Source organism: Battus philenor, unplaced genomic scaffold, assembly GCF_028537555.1.
Source record: "Battus philenor isolate CCGP_79_NKW_IND1 unplaced genomic scaffold, ilBatPhil1.0.hap1 SCAF_7, whole genome shotgun sequence".
In the NCBI taxonomy this organism is placed as follows: domain Eukaryota; kingdom Metazoa; phylum Arthropoda; class Insecta; order Lepidoptera; family Papilionidae; genus Battus; species Battus philenor.
The window spans coordinates 13,379,491-13,397,425 of NW_027181737.1; the positions used below are offsets into that span (position 1 = coordinate 13,379,491).

Below are 17,935 nucleotides of genomic sequence, written 5' to 3' on the forward strand. Positions count from 1 at the left end.
TAAATAAAAAAAACATTGTTTCGGTAATATATTAAATATTTTAACTTGTCAATGTATTTTATTTTTATTTCTATGTACACCTAAAAATATTGAAAAAAATCACAACTGTTAAATAACAAAATTATGCATTTTCTGCAAGCTTTTCGATTTACACGGTTTTGACTTGAAAATTTTTAATTTTCGATTTACACGTTTTTCTCAGGAACGTATCTACCGTGTAAATCGGGGGATAGGTGTACTTATACAACTTAACAAATTAACCAGATGATTATTAAGAAAATCATTCCACTTTTAATTCATCATCACCACCATTTTCTACCGTGGGATGCACCAGATCTCCCCCTTATATAGCATTTTGTCAACCTTAACTAAGTCGTCTGTCCAACTAGTGGATGGACGCCTTACGATTTGCGCTTGCCTGCGTGTGTTCCTAAACGTATTGTTATAAAAATACAAGGTTTGATATATCCGTATGTATCATATTTTTAATATGATTGACATATATTTTGTAAATACGTGATCATATAAAAGTAGTTATTGATGGTAGACGCATCAACGACACAAAAGAAGAATTATCTCGAGCCTTTAAAACGTAATTACGCTGTTAGTACAATGTAAGAAGATTCTCCAAAATTATGTCTATTGAAAGTGAGTAATCACCGTAATTATTTAACATTATAAAACACTCATGTGGCTATTTCTCTAACATATTATACATGCTATTTTCAGCTCAACTGCTAGATATAGCATCGAAAATAGCAGATATGTATGTATCTGCTATTTTCGATGTTTTTATTAATTGTAAGTAATTTACAACATTTTATGGAATGTTTACACAATTTCGAGTTTAACATACGAAACGATTAAAATGCATGTCGTATCTTTTTATTGCAGTCTCGCATCTTCCTCTCATCGTTAAAATTAACGTGACAACATCCCTGCATAGCAATAAACAACTGTATATACTTTTAAGAATGTTAATTTCATTGCATTTTTATCCTTTTTTATAAAAGTACTGTTTGATTAAAATCGCAGGAGTATGTTGACATAAATTGCTTCGATACTTCGCGAGGCCGTGGCATACATTTTGCCTCCATCTCGGCAAGCCATATCTACAGGGTTTTTTTTAGAGTTTTATATATACATAGTTTTAACGAATAGTCATTTTCCTGTAAGGAATCATTGTGAGCGCCTATAGCTTAGCATAGAAAAATCAAATATGAGCGGCACATGGCGCCTGTCGACCGGAAGCTTTGTCGCTTACAATCTATCACGGATCATGCGCTGTACGATAGAGAAAATGCGTGAACAGGCTTTACTTTACGCAAGGATAAAATAAAAACACGGAATAGGACAACAAATGTTGAAGTACAAAATCAAAGAAACAAGTTTTAAAAAGAGGTCCCTACTTTCTCGATCCATACGTCGCAACGCGTAAAAGCGAACGGCCGAAACCATCTGATTGTGGTCACATTGCCGACGTAATATTTGCAAGTCATTACCTTTATTTTGAGAGTGAAAACATTTACGACGTGTTCCAAATGTTTTATTTACTTACTTCGACATACTTCGACTAGTAACTGTCCTGTCACGTGTAATAGCAGATAATATATAGGATTATTGGTTATAGATGGAAGGTTTAATGGTTTAAATATATTATGTAATACATTTGCAGTCAATTTATGTACGGTACTCCTTATAAGGAAATCAAAGGTTTTAGAAATAATAACGTAATGTTATAATAAGACGAAACGGTATCAAAATTCTGATTACTAAATATTATGATTAATTATTGTGCAGACTTTGTACCAGCGGAAGTTATTTGCATATCGCTTTCCAATAAAAAAATAATGTAACATATTTGAGAGTGATCATTTTATGCAGAAGGAAAATAGCTGCTATTAGCTTTTTAATGACAAATAACTTATTCGTTCACACCTTTAAAGCTTTTACTCTTACATATAACTAATTGACCTGTTTAAATAAAACGCACTTCAGTGTGATCAATTTATTAGTAGTCTTTTCAATTAAAAACTATAACTTATAAAAATAAATCTTCTATCTGGTACACTTTGAGAGTTGAGTAATAATGTGTCAACATTTTCACTCTAAAGGTTCATGATTCTAGATACTTCTAATTTTATTATACCTAATAACACTTTTTTGTATTAATTGATGTCAAGTGTTTGACAGTTATAAGAATATTTACTCTGTGGTTTGTATGGGGAAAAATTGTTCTCCCGAATTTTTTTTTCTCTCCACGAAACAAAGGTTCAAAAAAATATATAAAAATAGAATATTTGTAAATGCATATAACTCTTTAGAATATTCACATTTCATTAATCATATTACTGGTTTAGTGTTTTAAGCCCGCACAAAAATATTCTGATAAAAGGCTAAATTTGTAGCCGACTTTCATACAATGTTTTGCGGCAAAAATAACTTCTCACGATTATAGTCAATTCCATGAGTTTCTGTATCTGGAACTGACCATAACGGGGTAGACCGGTAAACACGCTCTCACGGAATACCAGAACGGTGACACAAACTTGTAAGAAAACATTACAGTTTAGAATTTGTATAGAAACTTGTTTAAGGACAACTTCCACCGAGGAGAAAACACCGCCTGGAAATCTTGCAATCTTGCCTCGCCATGCTTTCTTAAGATGCGGTACAGCGGTTTCGGTAACTCTATAAAAATAGATAGCTTCTACAAATAGTCTATCTATTTCACATAAACTTCTGTTGCGCCTAATTCTGACAAATATTTGTATCTAAATAGACTACTGTCTTATCTTTTGACGCTGGGGATGACGGCTATATAATATTTGCGGTCATAAGTACGATAAAGTAGGGTATTCCACCTGAACTCCCGGGACGAAAATCGACAATAGATCTCTAGAAATTGCACTATTGATATTTATATATTATTTCTAGAGAGAATTGTCAGCTTTAAATAAAAACAATGGCGGCATTGGAAAGGAAACTCTTAATGGACATATTATGTAAGAAAACTTAAGTACTAACAACATTATATTATTATATATATATATATATATTGGTGTGTAAATATGAATGCTTATCCGTGTCGTAAACTATGCTTTGTCAATTGACAATTTGTCAAAATTTACCAGAAGTCATTCGTTTTTTTTTTTAATGTTGTTGCTAAAACTAAACTCCCACATATGTCAAGTAATTTTGAAGTTTCACGAACAAATAGATACTGATTTATTATCTGTACAGATAGAATTTTAATATATACTGTATTCTCTAACGCAGCTTTTAAAAGATATATATTTTTTAGAGATATATTCAAGAATTTTTAACCTTCTCGTTGTTCTTAACCTAACCTTACATTTCACTATATCTTATTAAATATACTCCAATAATTATTATATCATTACAGATCTGTTTCTGTGTGACCACACTCATTGGTTAAGCACTCAATAACAGTTTAATTGCACTTGCGGTCGATTAGAAAACCAATTAAATGCTCATATATATCCAATAACATTACTTTTTAAAATGATTATGGTAAACATAAACATTTTTAAGTGTTATTACATGATTGTAGCAATATAGATAATAGATAAAATATTAACAATTTGATAAATTTTTAATTCATTAAACTAAATTGTTATTACATGTTTAAAGAGAAATTTAAACATGCCATACCGCAATGGTAGCATAGATATGTAATTTTTTGTCTATGGTATCGGAGAAACGTGTTATTTTTAAGGAAATTTAAATACAAGGTTTCAATTCATGAACATATGTGAACTAATTAATATAAATGAGTAATCGCACTTTCCCCTGTACTATTGACGTAATTTTTTAAAATCATTATCAGCTTCATCATGTCAGCTGATAGAAGCCTTCTGCAAGGTCTCCCCGAAAGATCGCTACGATGATCAGCCCTGCGCTGCCCGTATTCAACGACTTCCTAAGAGTGGCACTGAGAACTCATAACATTTTTCCTTTTTTATTTTCCAGAATTTTCTTAAAATAATTAAATTAGACTTTGCATACTTTTTGTTCAAAAAATAGTTTATTAAACAGCATTTTCTTTAATAAATTAGAAACGTTTAAGAATTAGATCCAATTACCGGAATTATATTTCGAAATTCCAGAATTACTAAGTAACTTCCCGACACCTTGACCGTCGTCGGTCGCCAAGTGGGTTCTTTAATATATATAAATAAATTATATCAACTTTCCTACATTAACAGTAGATATAAAACACTGCGTGACACACTAGTAGCTTAGTGGTAGAGGACTCAGATTTGAAATTGTAGATCGCACGTTCGATTCCCAGGGTACAATCTTATATAATTCATACTTTGTTAATTCATAGAATGATCATACATGGATGGGCAATAGCGTCCTGCGTGCGCCTTTAAACTGTTGTCAATATAGACAAGAAATTCAAAACGTTTACGATCGATTATGAACAAATTGCAGACGATATGACAACCCAAATATCCCATCAAAATAATTTTATATTAAAAATATGTCATTGTTCTTGCTAACATCTTTAATATACATTGTTCTGTATTTAAATTAATAAATGAACATGGTTTATAAATATGAATATTAATTTTATATTTGTCGGATCATGAAATAGTTGGCACCCACCATGAATTTTTAATTTAGTATTTCACTCTTTACATTAAAAACGTTGCCCTCTTCGTTTGTACTTTGATGTAACTGGAATACGATCACCCAGCGTAAATTTTTCGCCCGCGGAACTCCTGTTTCCGCGGACCTAATTTCAATGAAGTTGCACAAAGCCTTAATCGGCTGGCAGCACAACTTCAAACACGTCAAATGCAAATGTGTACATCATCCGGAAAATACGCCATCTTTTGTATTCCAAATTGAGTAATATCAAGTTACATAAACCTCTACACGTAAAAACTACATTGAACAAACAATTGACGTTTGCTATTATGTAATGTCTGTTATGTAAATACTTCTTTCTTCATACTATAACAATAATTTTAAGAATATCTATTAAGCTTTTAATAAACATTAAGGCTGTAGACTCTACAATACCCGGCGATAAATATTGCACATCGACCTTTGGAAATAGAAAATCGGCTAATTTCGGATTCGTCGAGCGTTATCTCTTTCGCACGTCTGACAAAACGTCACATATGTAGTGTGGGACAGAGATAATGCTCTACAAAGCCGAAATTACCCGATTGTCTCTTTCCAAAGGCTGATGTGCAATATTTATTGCCGGGTACTATAGATTTTCTACGTTGATCCGTTACAAGCGATAGCAGTGGTAGTCGTGCAACAAAGTGCACTGCCCGCAAGCACACAGAGTCAAAGTGACTCTGTATTTGGCATTAATCCGTGTAACATAACTTTTGAAGATGCCCCGTGGAGGGGTGAAACACGTGTTGAGTGATTTAACGGTGGCAGTTGTGTAATTCGCATTGTTTGCCGCATGCGAATTTATCAGCGGGCTGGCAAGCGGTGCACTTTGTTGCACGACTACCACTGTATGTGCGGAAGAGGCTAAATATTGGTCCTTTTCTTACTTAGGATGGACTTCCGCAAAATAGTGCCTATTAAATATTATTTTTTTCCCATCTTTTTTCCTTCTCAATGTTATTTATGCATTCATCTATTATTCTTCACAAATTCTTTACCAGCTGTGGGTGTTTTAGGCTAACATAATAATTATGATAATGTTAAAGCATACTACACATTAGCATAAACATAACAATTAGCATTAAGGGGTAATGTTAGTTATATATATTTTACAAACTTAAACGGACGAAAAACTAAATGGTCGAGAGCCATTACATTAATTTTTATTTTGAAATCTTATTTAAGAGTCAAAAAGGGTTCATTAAATTAAAAAAAAAATTCGAGGTACTTTATTACAACAATGCCTGGCTTTTTTCCGTATAAAATACAGTTAATAAAAATAGATATTTGTAACTATCATATATTACTGATCTTGCTGTAAATGAAACAGAAAATTTGTTTTTGTATGCATTTGTTATTTATTATAAAGACGTCTGTGTATGTCTGTGGGGCAGCTATTTCTAAATAAGAATACGAATGCGGGTCGTGAAAGGTAATTTGAAAGATCTAGTGCAAAATTATCATATTTTTTATGTATATCAACTAATTAACAATAATTGGAAGCACCTCGAATTTGGACTTCAGTGAAAGTTTAATTGTTTATACGCGATCATGGTACCTAGTTTAGAACGGTTAACGGTTTGAAATTACACATTTGGCATGCGGAATTCTTCTCTATCTATTAGCATTGTAATATTTAATAGAGAATGCGAGCTTTGTTCTACCGCGTGGACTGGGATTTATATACAAACTGATTGTAAGAAGACGTAAAAGCTCTACAGCCATAATAAATTATCACTCTGAAATATAATACATAACTTCTGGTAGTACAGTCTGCAGGAACAAAAAAACGCTTTTTCTTAGTTTATTATCATTATTAATTATTTCCAAAATCATTGATTTCTGATAAAGTTGTACTACACATTAATTAACAGTAAATAAGCTATATTTTTACCCCTCTTAAGCCTTACATCCATACTCAACTTCCATGTTTATGATCCCTAATAAAAAAAATCATCAGCGGTATCGTTGTAATTTTTTTTTAAAGGGAAAGATCTACAACTACTTTGTGGTTTGATTTTTTAAGTTTTACAATTAAAGCAATTATAATTTACAATTATTTGTGTCCAAATTTTTTCGGTCTGTTCAGCAAGACGAAGCATTCGAATAAAAAGAAGTATTCAGTAAAATGCTTGGCAATAAACGAGTGTGCATCTGTATATCTTGAATAAAACCTTTAAAGCCATTCTTTAAAGTATTATTCATAATCCATATTTTACGTTCACGATGTCTTTACATTAAAATTTACTTGTTTTTGTCACATCTGCTAACAATAATTGCATACATTAAATGGAATTGATAACAATACGTTCGTATTGTATTTCTAATTGTCGTCTTCATTATTCAATTTAATAACTTTTGTCATTATTTAAAATGGTTGATTTAACCGCGATAACACACTAAGATATATAAACCGCAGTATTGTGATAGCTCGGAGTTTTGAAGCCTGGATATCAATTTATGATTTTAAAAATTATTTAAATACCGTGTTCAAAAAGTAAAATCAAATGGTCATTTAAAACTCCTGGGCATTAGGAAGGCAGGTAATTTTTTTTCTTAGGTTGGTACTCGTAGGTCCTCTATAACATTTACCAAGCGGCTGTTCGTCAATAGTTGTGATATCATTTGGTTCATGCGTCAAAAACTCTACTCAACATCATTCCGCAACCACCGTATTCTGATTTGGCTCCGTGCGGCTTCTGACTATTCAATAAAAATCCTATACGGGGACGCCATATTAACACGGTTGAGAGGATAAAACAAAATCTAAGAAGGTCTTAAAGGCTGTACCTGAAAGACTATTCCGACTGCTTCAAGGAATGAAAAAAGTGCGTTTTACCGGACGGAGATTACTTTGAACGGGATGAAATTGATTTGGCAAAGTGAATAAATAATTTACGTTTATACAGCAGTTAATTAGTAATCTACATAATTTTTTAAAATCCTCTACACCGTAGTAGGATTTTGTACATTTTTTTTATTTTATAATTTATTGAAATTTGTCAGTCCTCCCTCCCCTCCTGACTCGGTGTTTAGCACTAATCTGTGTAACAACTCCTGAAGATGCCCCGTGGAGGGGTGAAACACGTGTTGAGTGAATTTACGGTGGCGGTTGTGTAGTTGGCATTGTCTGTCGCATGCGCATTTACGAGCGGGCTGGCGGGCGGTGCACTTTCATGCACGACAACCACTGCATGTGCGGAGGTGGCTAGATATTGGTCCTTTCTTATATTTACTTAACACTAAGCTTGTTTATTATATAGATTGATTGGTTATAAGTGTAAATCATTTGAAAAGGAGAATGTATAGCTGCCAATTACTTAATGTATGATACAACCAATGCAAAAATAATGGTTTAAGAAATAAATAAAGTAATGAGAATGAAGTAAGAAAAAGCTTTTTAAAAATTCGGATTACTGTTAAATTTAATTATTATTCACCATCTATCTAAGTGTGAACGTACACAAAATTTTGCAATTCTATCGATATATATATCGTAAAAAAAGCTCGTCTTAGCTCGTCATGAGTCGTATTTTCTATAAATCACGAGCAAAAATTAAATATTACATTATTACGAATTCTATTCTCGGGATATAATCTTATAATGTTTCACACTTTGTGCATTAACTATATAAGGTTGTCACTGTTTACAAACAAGTTTCCAGAGGATGGGCAGCAGCATTCTCTGCGTACCATACTACACAGCGATCGCAAACCCGCCTGCCAAACATGCGATTGTAATATATCCCCCCCATAGATATCTTTAGTGGAGGCCTATGAGCTGAGACAAAGACATTTATAGTTCGACAAAAGAGATACAACCATAGATAATGATGTGGTTGAAATATAGAAAATAATACATTTAAACTGTCTGTACGTATTTAAAAACGTTTCTAAAAGTTGGTAAAAAATTAAAAATCGTAAATTCAAAACAAGAAATATATTAATTACAATCGTTATTAAATATAGCATCCGGAAACTTCTGAAGCGAAGTACAAAACGTTGAAAAGTATAAATAAAAATCAAAATTAATCAGTCAATTAAAAACATTAAAAATTCTGACGCCATTTATACGAGGAAAGGACAATGCCACACTAGTTGGGTTAAAATGTTTATTATCGATGACTTTTATTCGTCGTAATGGGATAATTACATAGCCTACCTTTACTTTGTTTTCAAGTACGTATAAAGTTTACTTTAATTATAGAAGCGGATCGAGTGAAAATGGTCACAAAATTGAACAATTTGGCAATATTGATTGCGGAAACTTCTCAAATCAGGGCGACTTCAGTAGCTTCGAACATTTAAATTGAGCAATTCCATTACAAAAATGCTATATTTGATTCTAGTTCACGTTACGTCAAAGTATATTTCACTTTCAATCATTTATAATCACTTGTGTATGTCATGAAAATAATACCAGAAGTGCCCAATTGGACAGAAACTAAAATCAAATTAAACTTCTCTATAATGGCATCTTTTAAAGTTTGAACATTCCAGAAGCACCCTGACTAGAGAAAAATCCACAACAAAGTCAGACGCGTTTTTATTTTGAGATCTTTTTCATAATACAGAATAAATACAGAATACATAATACAGATTCACAGTAATAAACATAAATCCATAGTAAACTTTACGCTTTTATAGGGTTTTTTTACGAGTTCTCTCTCAGGGATCTTTACCACCGACCAAAAGACCTAAGAGTTTGTTCCTCCTAATCCGGTGCATTATCTAAATTAACTGCCTAAATCGAGGTACCCAAAGAAGCCTCCTGATTTAAATCTAAAAAAGAGGCTTTAGGTTTAGCGTCCTTAGCTGCCTCCCGGCTCTAAACAACAATAGATCCAGAGAAGTGTGAGCTGGAGATGGGGAGAAAAATAGAAGGCGAAATTATCAGCTTCCTCTTGGGCAACAATGAGTGACGCCCATCATTTCTAAAGTATTGCAGAGCAATGGAAAGGTTATTGAAAGGAACAAAAATTAGTCAATGGGTGTAAGACCATAGTAATGTAATATATATAGTAGTTACTGAGTTTAAGATAAATCATAAACTAGTCAAATAAAATAATAAAAATTAGCAGATGATAACCAGAATAAAGTAAATAAGTAAATGTGGTGAGAAAACTGTGATAATAATACTTGGAATAAAAACCGTAATATTTTAAGAATGTTCATGGATAATAAGGTTATGGGTGAAAGAATGACAAAAATGCCAAAAGAGTGGAAGACTTTATTACGGATGTAAGGAAAGAAATTGAACGAAAGATACTGTGAAATAAGAAAGAGGAAAACTATAAATAAAGAAATAAGTGATAAAATTATTGTGTCTGAAATTGTAAAGTCCCCGTTCCAACAATATGATAGGAGGAAAGAGAGGGACTATCAAAAAATAAGAAAAAGGAAAAATCTGTAAATGTCAATATGATAAGTAGTGATCTTTCGCAACTTTATATTTTTAACGAAAAACGCAACTTTTACATATTATCAGAGTTATGCTTATAGGAAAACACATAAACTTTAAGATGAGTAGTATTTTTTCCGACCTTGAGTGTGGGAAGACCAGAATAATTTATGTGACATCGGACATGAGTACAATTAATAAAGGATCGTTAAATAACAAACCAGCGGCTTATCGGAAAGATTCGAAGAATGTTGTCATTGTCGGAACGGAGGCTTTGAACCCGCAGCCCTGTGAAGGCGAACCGGACGTCAGTCAGTGCAGCGACCTTTCCTATACGTCAATTTTATCTCTTTACTGCAAAGTGTTTATGAGAAAAGGTAACTAAGAGCACTTTAAATCTTGTGTACTTTACTGAGGTCACCTCGGTCGTAACTGTTGCTGGAGAAAGTTGAGGAAGTCGTTACAATTGCTATTGACCTTTTTTTAATTTCCTTTCAAATTTAATGTTAATTTTATTTAATTGGTGGCTGAAATTATGATGATGGTGATGATGAAGCAAACCTGTTACTTCCTCATGAATGACGCCGCATAATAAAATTGCTTAAAAATGAAAAAGGGCTAGTTTTCAGATGCTCAATTAAGTTAGTCGGAAAAACAAATCAAGAATTGGGGATCAGAAGGATATTCGACATTTTCTTAGTCAAATACAGTGTAGTCAGGATTCCAAAGATCGAAAGGATTCCGGAGATTCCGCGAGGGCTTGTCATCCGACCATTTTAACAACACGGGAGTTAGTAATATGTACCTACGTCTAAATATTTTTATTACCAAAATATTACGAGCAAATCTTTTACTTAATGACAAGTGTATAATACACAAGTCATCTAGAATCATTGACCGGCATTGTAGTCATTTCGTTTACAACTCTGTTCTATTTGGAACATAACACTATTTGGCGAGCGTAACCGAAATAGCCGAAAGGATTGTGAAGTAGCATTGTTAGCGCTCATTACTGATAATTCCTGGAACCTTAAGGTTCTGACCGTGGTGTCTACGCCGACGGGGACAATTGGAAAATGAACTGGACACATGTTTAACTCTAATCTTTTCTTTCTCTAATCCCTTCCTCCTGCAAGTTAATATTGTCAAAAATCTGTTGTAGTTCCATTGTAATAAGTTTAGTTGAGAGAGGATTGCCTTGCCTCACTCTTCTTCAGATAGGTATGTCAGACCCTCGTGTCTCGGTTTTCTGTACACTTATATAAATTTCGTGATAGATCGTGACGTTTAGCGTAGTCGATAAAAGTGATATATATACATATATATACATATATATATATATATATATATATATTCACAGAATGAAGAAAGGACCTTGATATGCTCGTGGCAAGACGCTGGGTGTAGGCTACAGATCTTATTACAAACCTATATGTGGATTTGCCGAAAGTACGGAATCTAAGGTGATAGTTACCTTCGCAGCCTCTCAAAGTAGACCTGCCAATAACAACTTGTCCATCGTCTTTCCTCAAAAATTATAATCCATATGACGACTACTCGCTACCACTAAAATTATCTGAGGTACACTATAACCTAATTAGAAGAATTTTAATATCCTGAGTTTCTACTCCTTAAAAACATTAACATACCGACGAAGTTTTGCAACGACGATGTTAAATTTAAAATAGCTCGTAAATCGAAAGTGTTAAAGTCTATAATTGAATAGAAGGCGCAGATATTTCACAGTAGTTGGCTTAGCAATGGTAGCACAGATTGTGATGGTACGAATTTCGACAATTTGCAACCGGTTTTCGAAAGTGGAACTCTGCCATAAAACAGTTGGCCAAAGACATATGGCGTTAGATAAAAAAATTCCGTTTCCGATTCATTTTCTATTATTGATTTTATTGTAATAAATAAATCAATATAAACCCGTTATTTTTTTTTAAACGCTTTCGATTTTGCAATGGTATGTAATTTTATTTTGACTGTTATATTTAATTTTCGTGAGAATTCATAGCCCTTTTTTGTTTTTCTGTGTAAATATAGATGGAAAGTATCTTAAATAACCGAAGTAATGCAAACAATATGTCTCTGAAAGGCAGTAAATAACAGCGTTATCTTATATGTAGCTTTAAAGTGGTGAATGTATAGCTCCTCTGTCAAATAGTATACGCGCAATCCAAAAATCAATAGTTACGGAAATAATAAATAACGTTATGATAATAAAGTAAGAGCGTTTTCAAAATTCGAATTACTGATTCGAATTTTGAAAATGCTCATATTAAAATTAATTATGATTTACAATTTTTCCTTGCAGTATTTTACTGCTAGTAATTAACATTTCGCATTGCTAAAGAAAAAAATAGTTAATGTTTAAACAAATGACCAATTCCCTTGTAAGTTTTTATGAAAGTCCGTTGCTTTATTTTTACGTAAAAGGTTCGTGAGAGAGTATATATAATTTAATTTTAATTTAAATTTCTTTATTACACACTAGGATACATTTAAATAGTTACATAATAATAAACTTAAAAATACATTGGGCGGTCTTATGACACAAGGCAATCTCTTTTAGACAACCATAGTATGGAAACAGTAGAACTATAAATAATAGGTTTTAACGTGTATAAAACATACATATATACATAAACATACATATGTATATAGCATGGTTTTATATACATCGTGAAACTTACCTAAGATTGGCGAGCTCGGAGCAGGAGTTGGCGAGAAGGTAGTCACCGCCGAGGAGTGCAATCTTGTTGCCGAACATCATGTCGTCAGGGTCACCGGGACCCACCTGCGGCGCGTTCATGTTCACCAGACCCTTGTGCACCAAGTGCGAGGTCCGGATCATCTCCGTCACTTCGGCCAATGCGCGTTGGCTGACAAAACAATGCATTACATTGTTTCTTCCGTATATTAACGAATGATTTTTATGAAATGGTAAGATTTGCTCACTTGCTAGAGTCGGTAATCAAGAGAGACAAAGATAGGGTAGTGAAGGGGGAATTACTATTTCGGATACAAACATGTGCAAATAATACAAATAAACGGATCCTTTCTGAAAATCAGTGCCCATCCTCACTGCATTATATACCTGCGTAAAGGTTCCTATAGTTAGTTTACACTTAAATGTTCCACAGTGAATGAAGTTAGGCGGTGTTGTAAAAACGTTTTGGCATATATAAGAAATCAAATATAATGTCAAGCTGTCTAATAACAGAAATGTATTTTAAGCTTTCATTTTAATTTACATAACATCATAATATAAACTTTGTCATTGCTCTTTAGTACCACTAAACATTTATATGCAAAAATGTTAAAATTACATCATTGTAAAATAATTCCTAATATTTTACTTTGTAAAGGCATCGTGCGTGATTAAGTAATATATTTGTGTGTATCTATAAAAATAATAAAATCATTTTTAATATTGGTTACAATATTTTGACAATTAAAATCTATATATAACAACTTTGTTCGAAATTAGACACCCCTATTCAATAGGTAAGTTTATAAAATGTAAGATTAACTTAGCTGGTATTCTCGTGGTTAAATTAGACTTATAGTCATCATAGGCCACGAGTTTGAATGTATCTAGTGAATAATAACTAAATTTTGTTTACTTATCGGGCAACCCATTATTGTTGTTTGTAACAAGAGCTATAAGATCTGAAAAGCCGTAATATTAGAGGAAGCTTCTTTACCGAGAGTGGGAATATAATCACATACCTGTGCAGAACTCCAGCAGCCTTGTCCTGCTCCATGTCGGGTATTTCGGGGCTGTGACCGGCTGCCTTCGACACCAAAAGAACAATGAGGCCCCACGCCTGCATGTTGTTCTTGCCATTGTAAATCAGATTCCTAGCGACAATACAAACCTTTGTTATAAACATAAGCAAAGAAGTTATATGTAAAAATTAATATCTATTGCCCCTGATAACGCTACTTGATAAAGACTACTAATTTTTTTATTAATATCGTAATATTTTTTATATTTACTAGTGAAACTACGCGTTTGACTATTCGCTGAGAACTTCTTGCATGTTTGACAGTTCGATATGAACTTCGCGCGTTTGACAATTCACGCTTTGCAGAATTATATAGTTGTTGAAGAGATGTATAGATCAGTATTTATAATTCACATAAACATGTATTATTTCTCTTTTAATCAATAAATAGAGTGATCGCTGTCAAATATTGTATTATACATTAATTATTTTTTTTTCTATTGCAAAGCCATATACCAATAATGTCTAGTAAAAAATAAGAAACTTTAAATTTATCGGTGCCACAGATAATGAATATATAAAACCTCATTAGTAAAGCACCAGTCAATTAAGCGCGTCGGTGTGTCATAAAGGCTACAAGTGGTTGCATTGTATCGGAATGGTTTCGATTCATTTTGTCAACTGGTTTCACAACTTGTCCGGTCTGAAACTGTACCGTGTCGATGACATGGATAATGATTGTAAAACGTTATTTATCTCGATTTAATTTTCAACTGGTCATGACACACATATATTCGAATAAAAAATAGACATTAAACTTAAGTATTGAAACCTATTGTTTTTATGCTTACCAATAATGAATATACAGTAAAGCCTACTTTTCTATATCTTTAGGATTAATATAATGCAAATAAATGACGATGGAATGTTTATAGAGAATATAAAGCCTGTATCGAAATTATTTTCAAAAATTAAATCTGTTAAAATATAGGCTTTCCTATATTTAGACGAAGAACCAGTTATCATTTCATACACCTAAAGTTTATAGGTCTATTGTTCAATTTTTAAATGGCCGATGAAGAATGGGCTATATATTTGGAATACATAGCACGGACAATACACATTAGAACGCAACGAAAAAGGATTGAAGAGATGTTAGATAAATACGGATAAACAGATTTTTGCGGCATGGATGTAGATATTCTGAATGTAACGTGGATAAATGATCTTGTTAAGTTCATCTGAACCCGCATACTGGTCGCTTCCAATCGATTGTGTATCTGTGGGAGGCCAATGTCTAGTAGTAAACTTCTGTCGGCTGAAATGATAATCTATGAACCATTCTCCATTGTACAAGTAAGTTATACGATTCATAAAAAGCCAGTCAATTAAACTGAATAATTAAACACGAAAATAACTTCATTATCTTTGCACGCGAATACGTTTATAACAGGTGTAGTCAACCCAAGTCTTTGCATGTCGTTTTAGAAATGCATCTTACTCCAAACCGTATTGCATAAATATTTTCTAAGCGAAATACAATATAATTTTTCACTATATTAAATTTAGTTTTCTATTACATAACTATCAGGTTCAGGAATTGCTAGTTTATCTTGTGTAAAGATTTTAGGAAAATCTACTAGAACATTATTAATTTTACACAGACGCGGAGATAATATTTCGACTTTATATCATTATCTAAAGGAATTTGGTTTGTGCAAGCGGTAGTCTGCAGACAGGATATTGTTACAACCCTTAAGCTTCCCGATCAGAACACATTCCACTACGTAAATTTATGTACTTAAAGGGTAAAATATACACCAATGCGCAAAATGTGTAGTTATGGATCATGTCCACCTTATCTTCATTGAATCTGCCGAGACCAAAGCATTGAAGAAATCTATCAATACATATGATAATCAATTTGTTTGCTAAGTAAACAATATTCTGACCTTCTCTGCATCGAGAACAGCTACAATAATTAATATTTAAAAATAATATTCTTAAAGTTGTAAATATTATATGTTGTTATAATAGGTTATAAAGATGTTATTTTGTAAAATCTCAACCAGTTACTACTATTCCACAGGATTTTACATTTATTCTTATTATAGGAAAAAATATAAAATCCTTTAATGTATTTTTTGTATTTATTATATATTAATGTCAATAAAAATAGATTGACTATACAGCTATACAATTGTACCCGAGTATCGAAACTTCTGATTTCCTGAAACACTGAATTATAATTATAGGTAATTAAAAAATAAAAGAGATTAATTCGGAAATAAGGAGAACCGCAGAAGAACCATGATCACCAATATCGCTCGAAGAATTGCTCGTCTGAAATAACAGGGGTTGGGGCACATTGCTCATGCAAAGGATAGCCGTTAGGGCCGAAAGGTTGTATAGTGTCCATAAGAAGCTGGTGAACCGATGATATGATTAAGGTCTTGGAAAGTGTTTGAATGCGGGCAGCGCCAGATCGATCATCGTGGCGATCTTTAGAAAAAGCCTTGATTACAACGGTGCCTCCAGACCAGTATTTTTCAACATTTTATGTACCATACCCTACCTTGGCCTTTCTTAAATTCTTACACCCCTCTAACATATATATTTCTATATTAAAACGAAAGGGTTACACGTATACAGTCCACTTTCGAATTGCCGCCCTGTGAGCGTGGGCCCTATGTTGGGAAACAATAATATATACGCTAAAATGAGTGTGGGATGTGATGACAATAAAACAATAAAACGCTATCTATTTATCTTACTTTCATAACTTAGATATATATAGATTGTAAACTAACCGTGTCTCGGTTTGGATATCCTAAAAAACAACGTATCAAAAACGTATATAAAAGACAGTATTATTTTATTACTATATGCTTTCTTTCTTTAATACCACTTCTGAAGGTCTTATACGTTTATCATGAAACAGTAATAAATATCTCTTTTGACACACGAAAATTATCACGTTAGCGACGATCCATCTTTCCGTGAGGATAACGAGACTGAGATAATTTCACTTTATTTATGTCGATTTTAATTCTGTAAATTGTATGAAACATGACGGATAAATGAATGAAATGAACCTATCATTGCAACTTATACGTGCGGGTTGTGTATTTATATTATTTATTTACTCTTTTTTGCCCATCATAGACAAAAACACGAAAAAAAAGAAACATATTGTAAGTGTATATGTTACCTGAGCCCGATAAACAAAAGGAGTTCGCATCATTATTACCAAGGCCAGTCTCAATCCTTCAGTTCTGTCTGATGTCCTTTCAGCACTTTCTATTCTATTATAATTGCGTCTAACAAATGTCCCTTCCTAGTCTTTTTTATTTGGAGGGGGAGAGGGGAACTTCCGGTTACCCTACCTCTGGGAGAAGCACAGGGTTATGTGGGATTCCTACCTACTAAACCACGATCGCCTTCCGCGCTATGTGATAGACTGCGGTATCTCCCGGTCAGGGTTCACGTCGCGTTTGTCCCTTGCGATTTGTTATTATTTTATATATATACACACATAGTCACGAAGAGACAAAACATACGTAAAGGGAGGAAAAAGAGAAAAACTTGACATGATTAATATCAACATAAAATAAAAAGTTTAATACGTCTACTAGGCCTCGCTGCATGCAACATGCCATAGAGATTTATATACATAAATGTAAATTATTAATTATATAAAATGTCTACTGTATCATTATATTTATTAAATAATATAGTGGTAAAAAACTCATTGTATTTGCGTCTCATGTCGTCATCTGCCCTTGAGAACGTTCTAGATTCGACGTTTCATTAATTTATAAAAATGGAGTTCAATCACGGATGCGTTGAGGTAAAAAAAATCGAAACTGCGACGTCGGTGACCTCGTCGTACAGCAGCGAACTTTCACGGCGCAGAGATTTAAAGTCGTTTAAGAAAGTAGCCAAAGTTCATGAACGAACAAACACTGGCTGGTTTTATACGGAAATATCTAGTCGATTGATCGGAACAAAATATTTCCTTTTGTTTTTAATTATTCCATTTTTGAACTTACTATTATTTTTATTAACATGACTGTTTGACATATGCAAACTAATATGTATACGTTGTTTGACAGTTATCTTACTGTCACAAAAA

General features: G+C 32.9%; 1 protein-coding gene across 1 annotated transcript in view; it reads right to left on the bottom strand.

Moving 5' to 3' along the window:
- Pdss2 (Decaprenyl diphosphate synthase subunit 2) overlaps positions 1–17,935 on the bottom strand; it is a 34,479-nt gene that overhangs the window by 12,671 nt on the left and 3,873 nt on the right. The window contains exons 2-3 of the mRNA XM_068774167.1: positions 13,802–13,933; positions 12,763–12,951 (exon numbers count right to left, since the gene is read on the bottom strand). Coding sequence (XP_068630268.1) covers positions 12,763–12,951; positions 13,802–13,933 — 321 coding nt within the window. The remainder of the gene's footprint in view (positions 1–12,762; positions 12,952–13,801; positions 13,934–17,935) is intronic.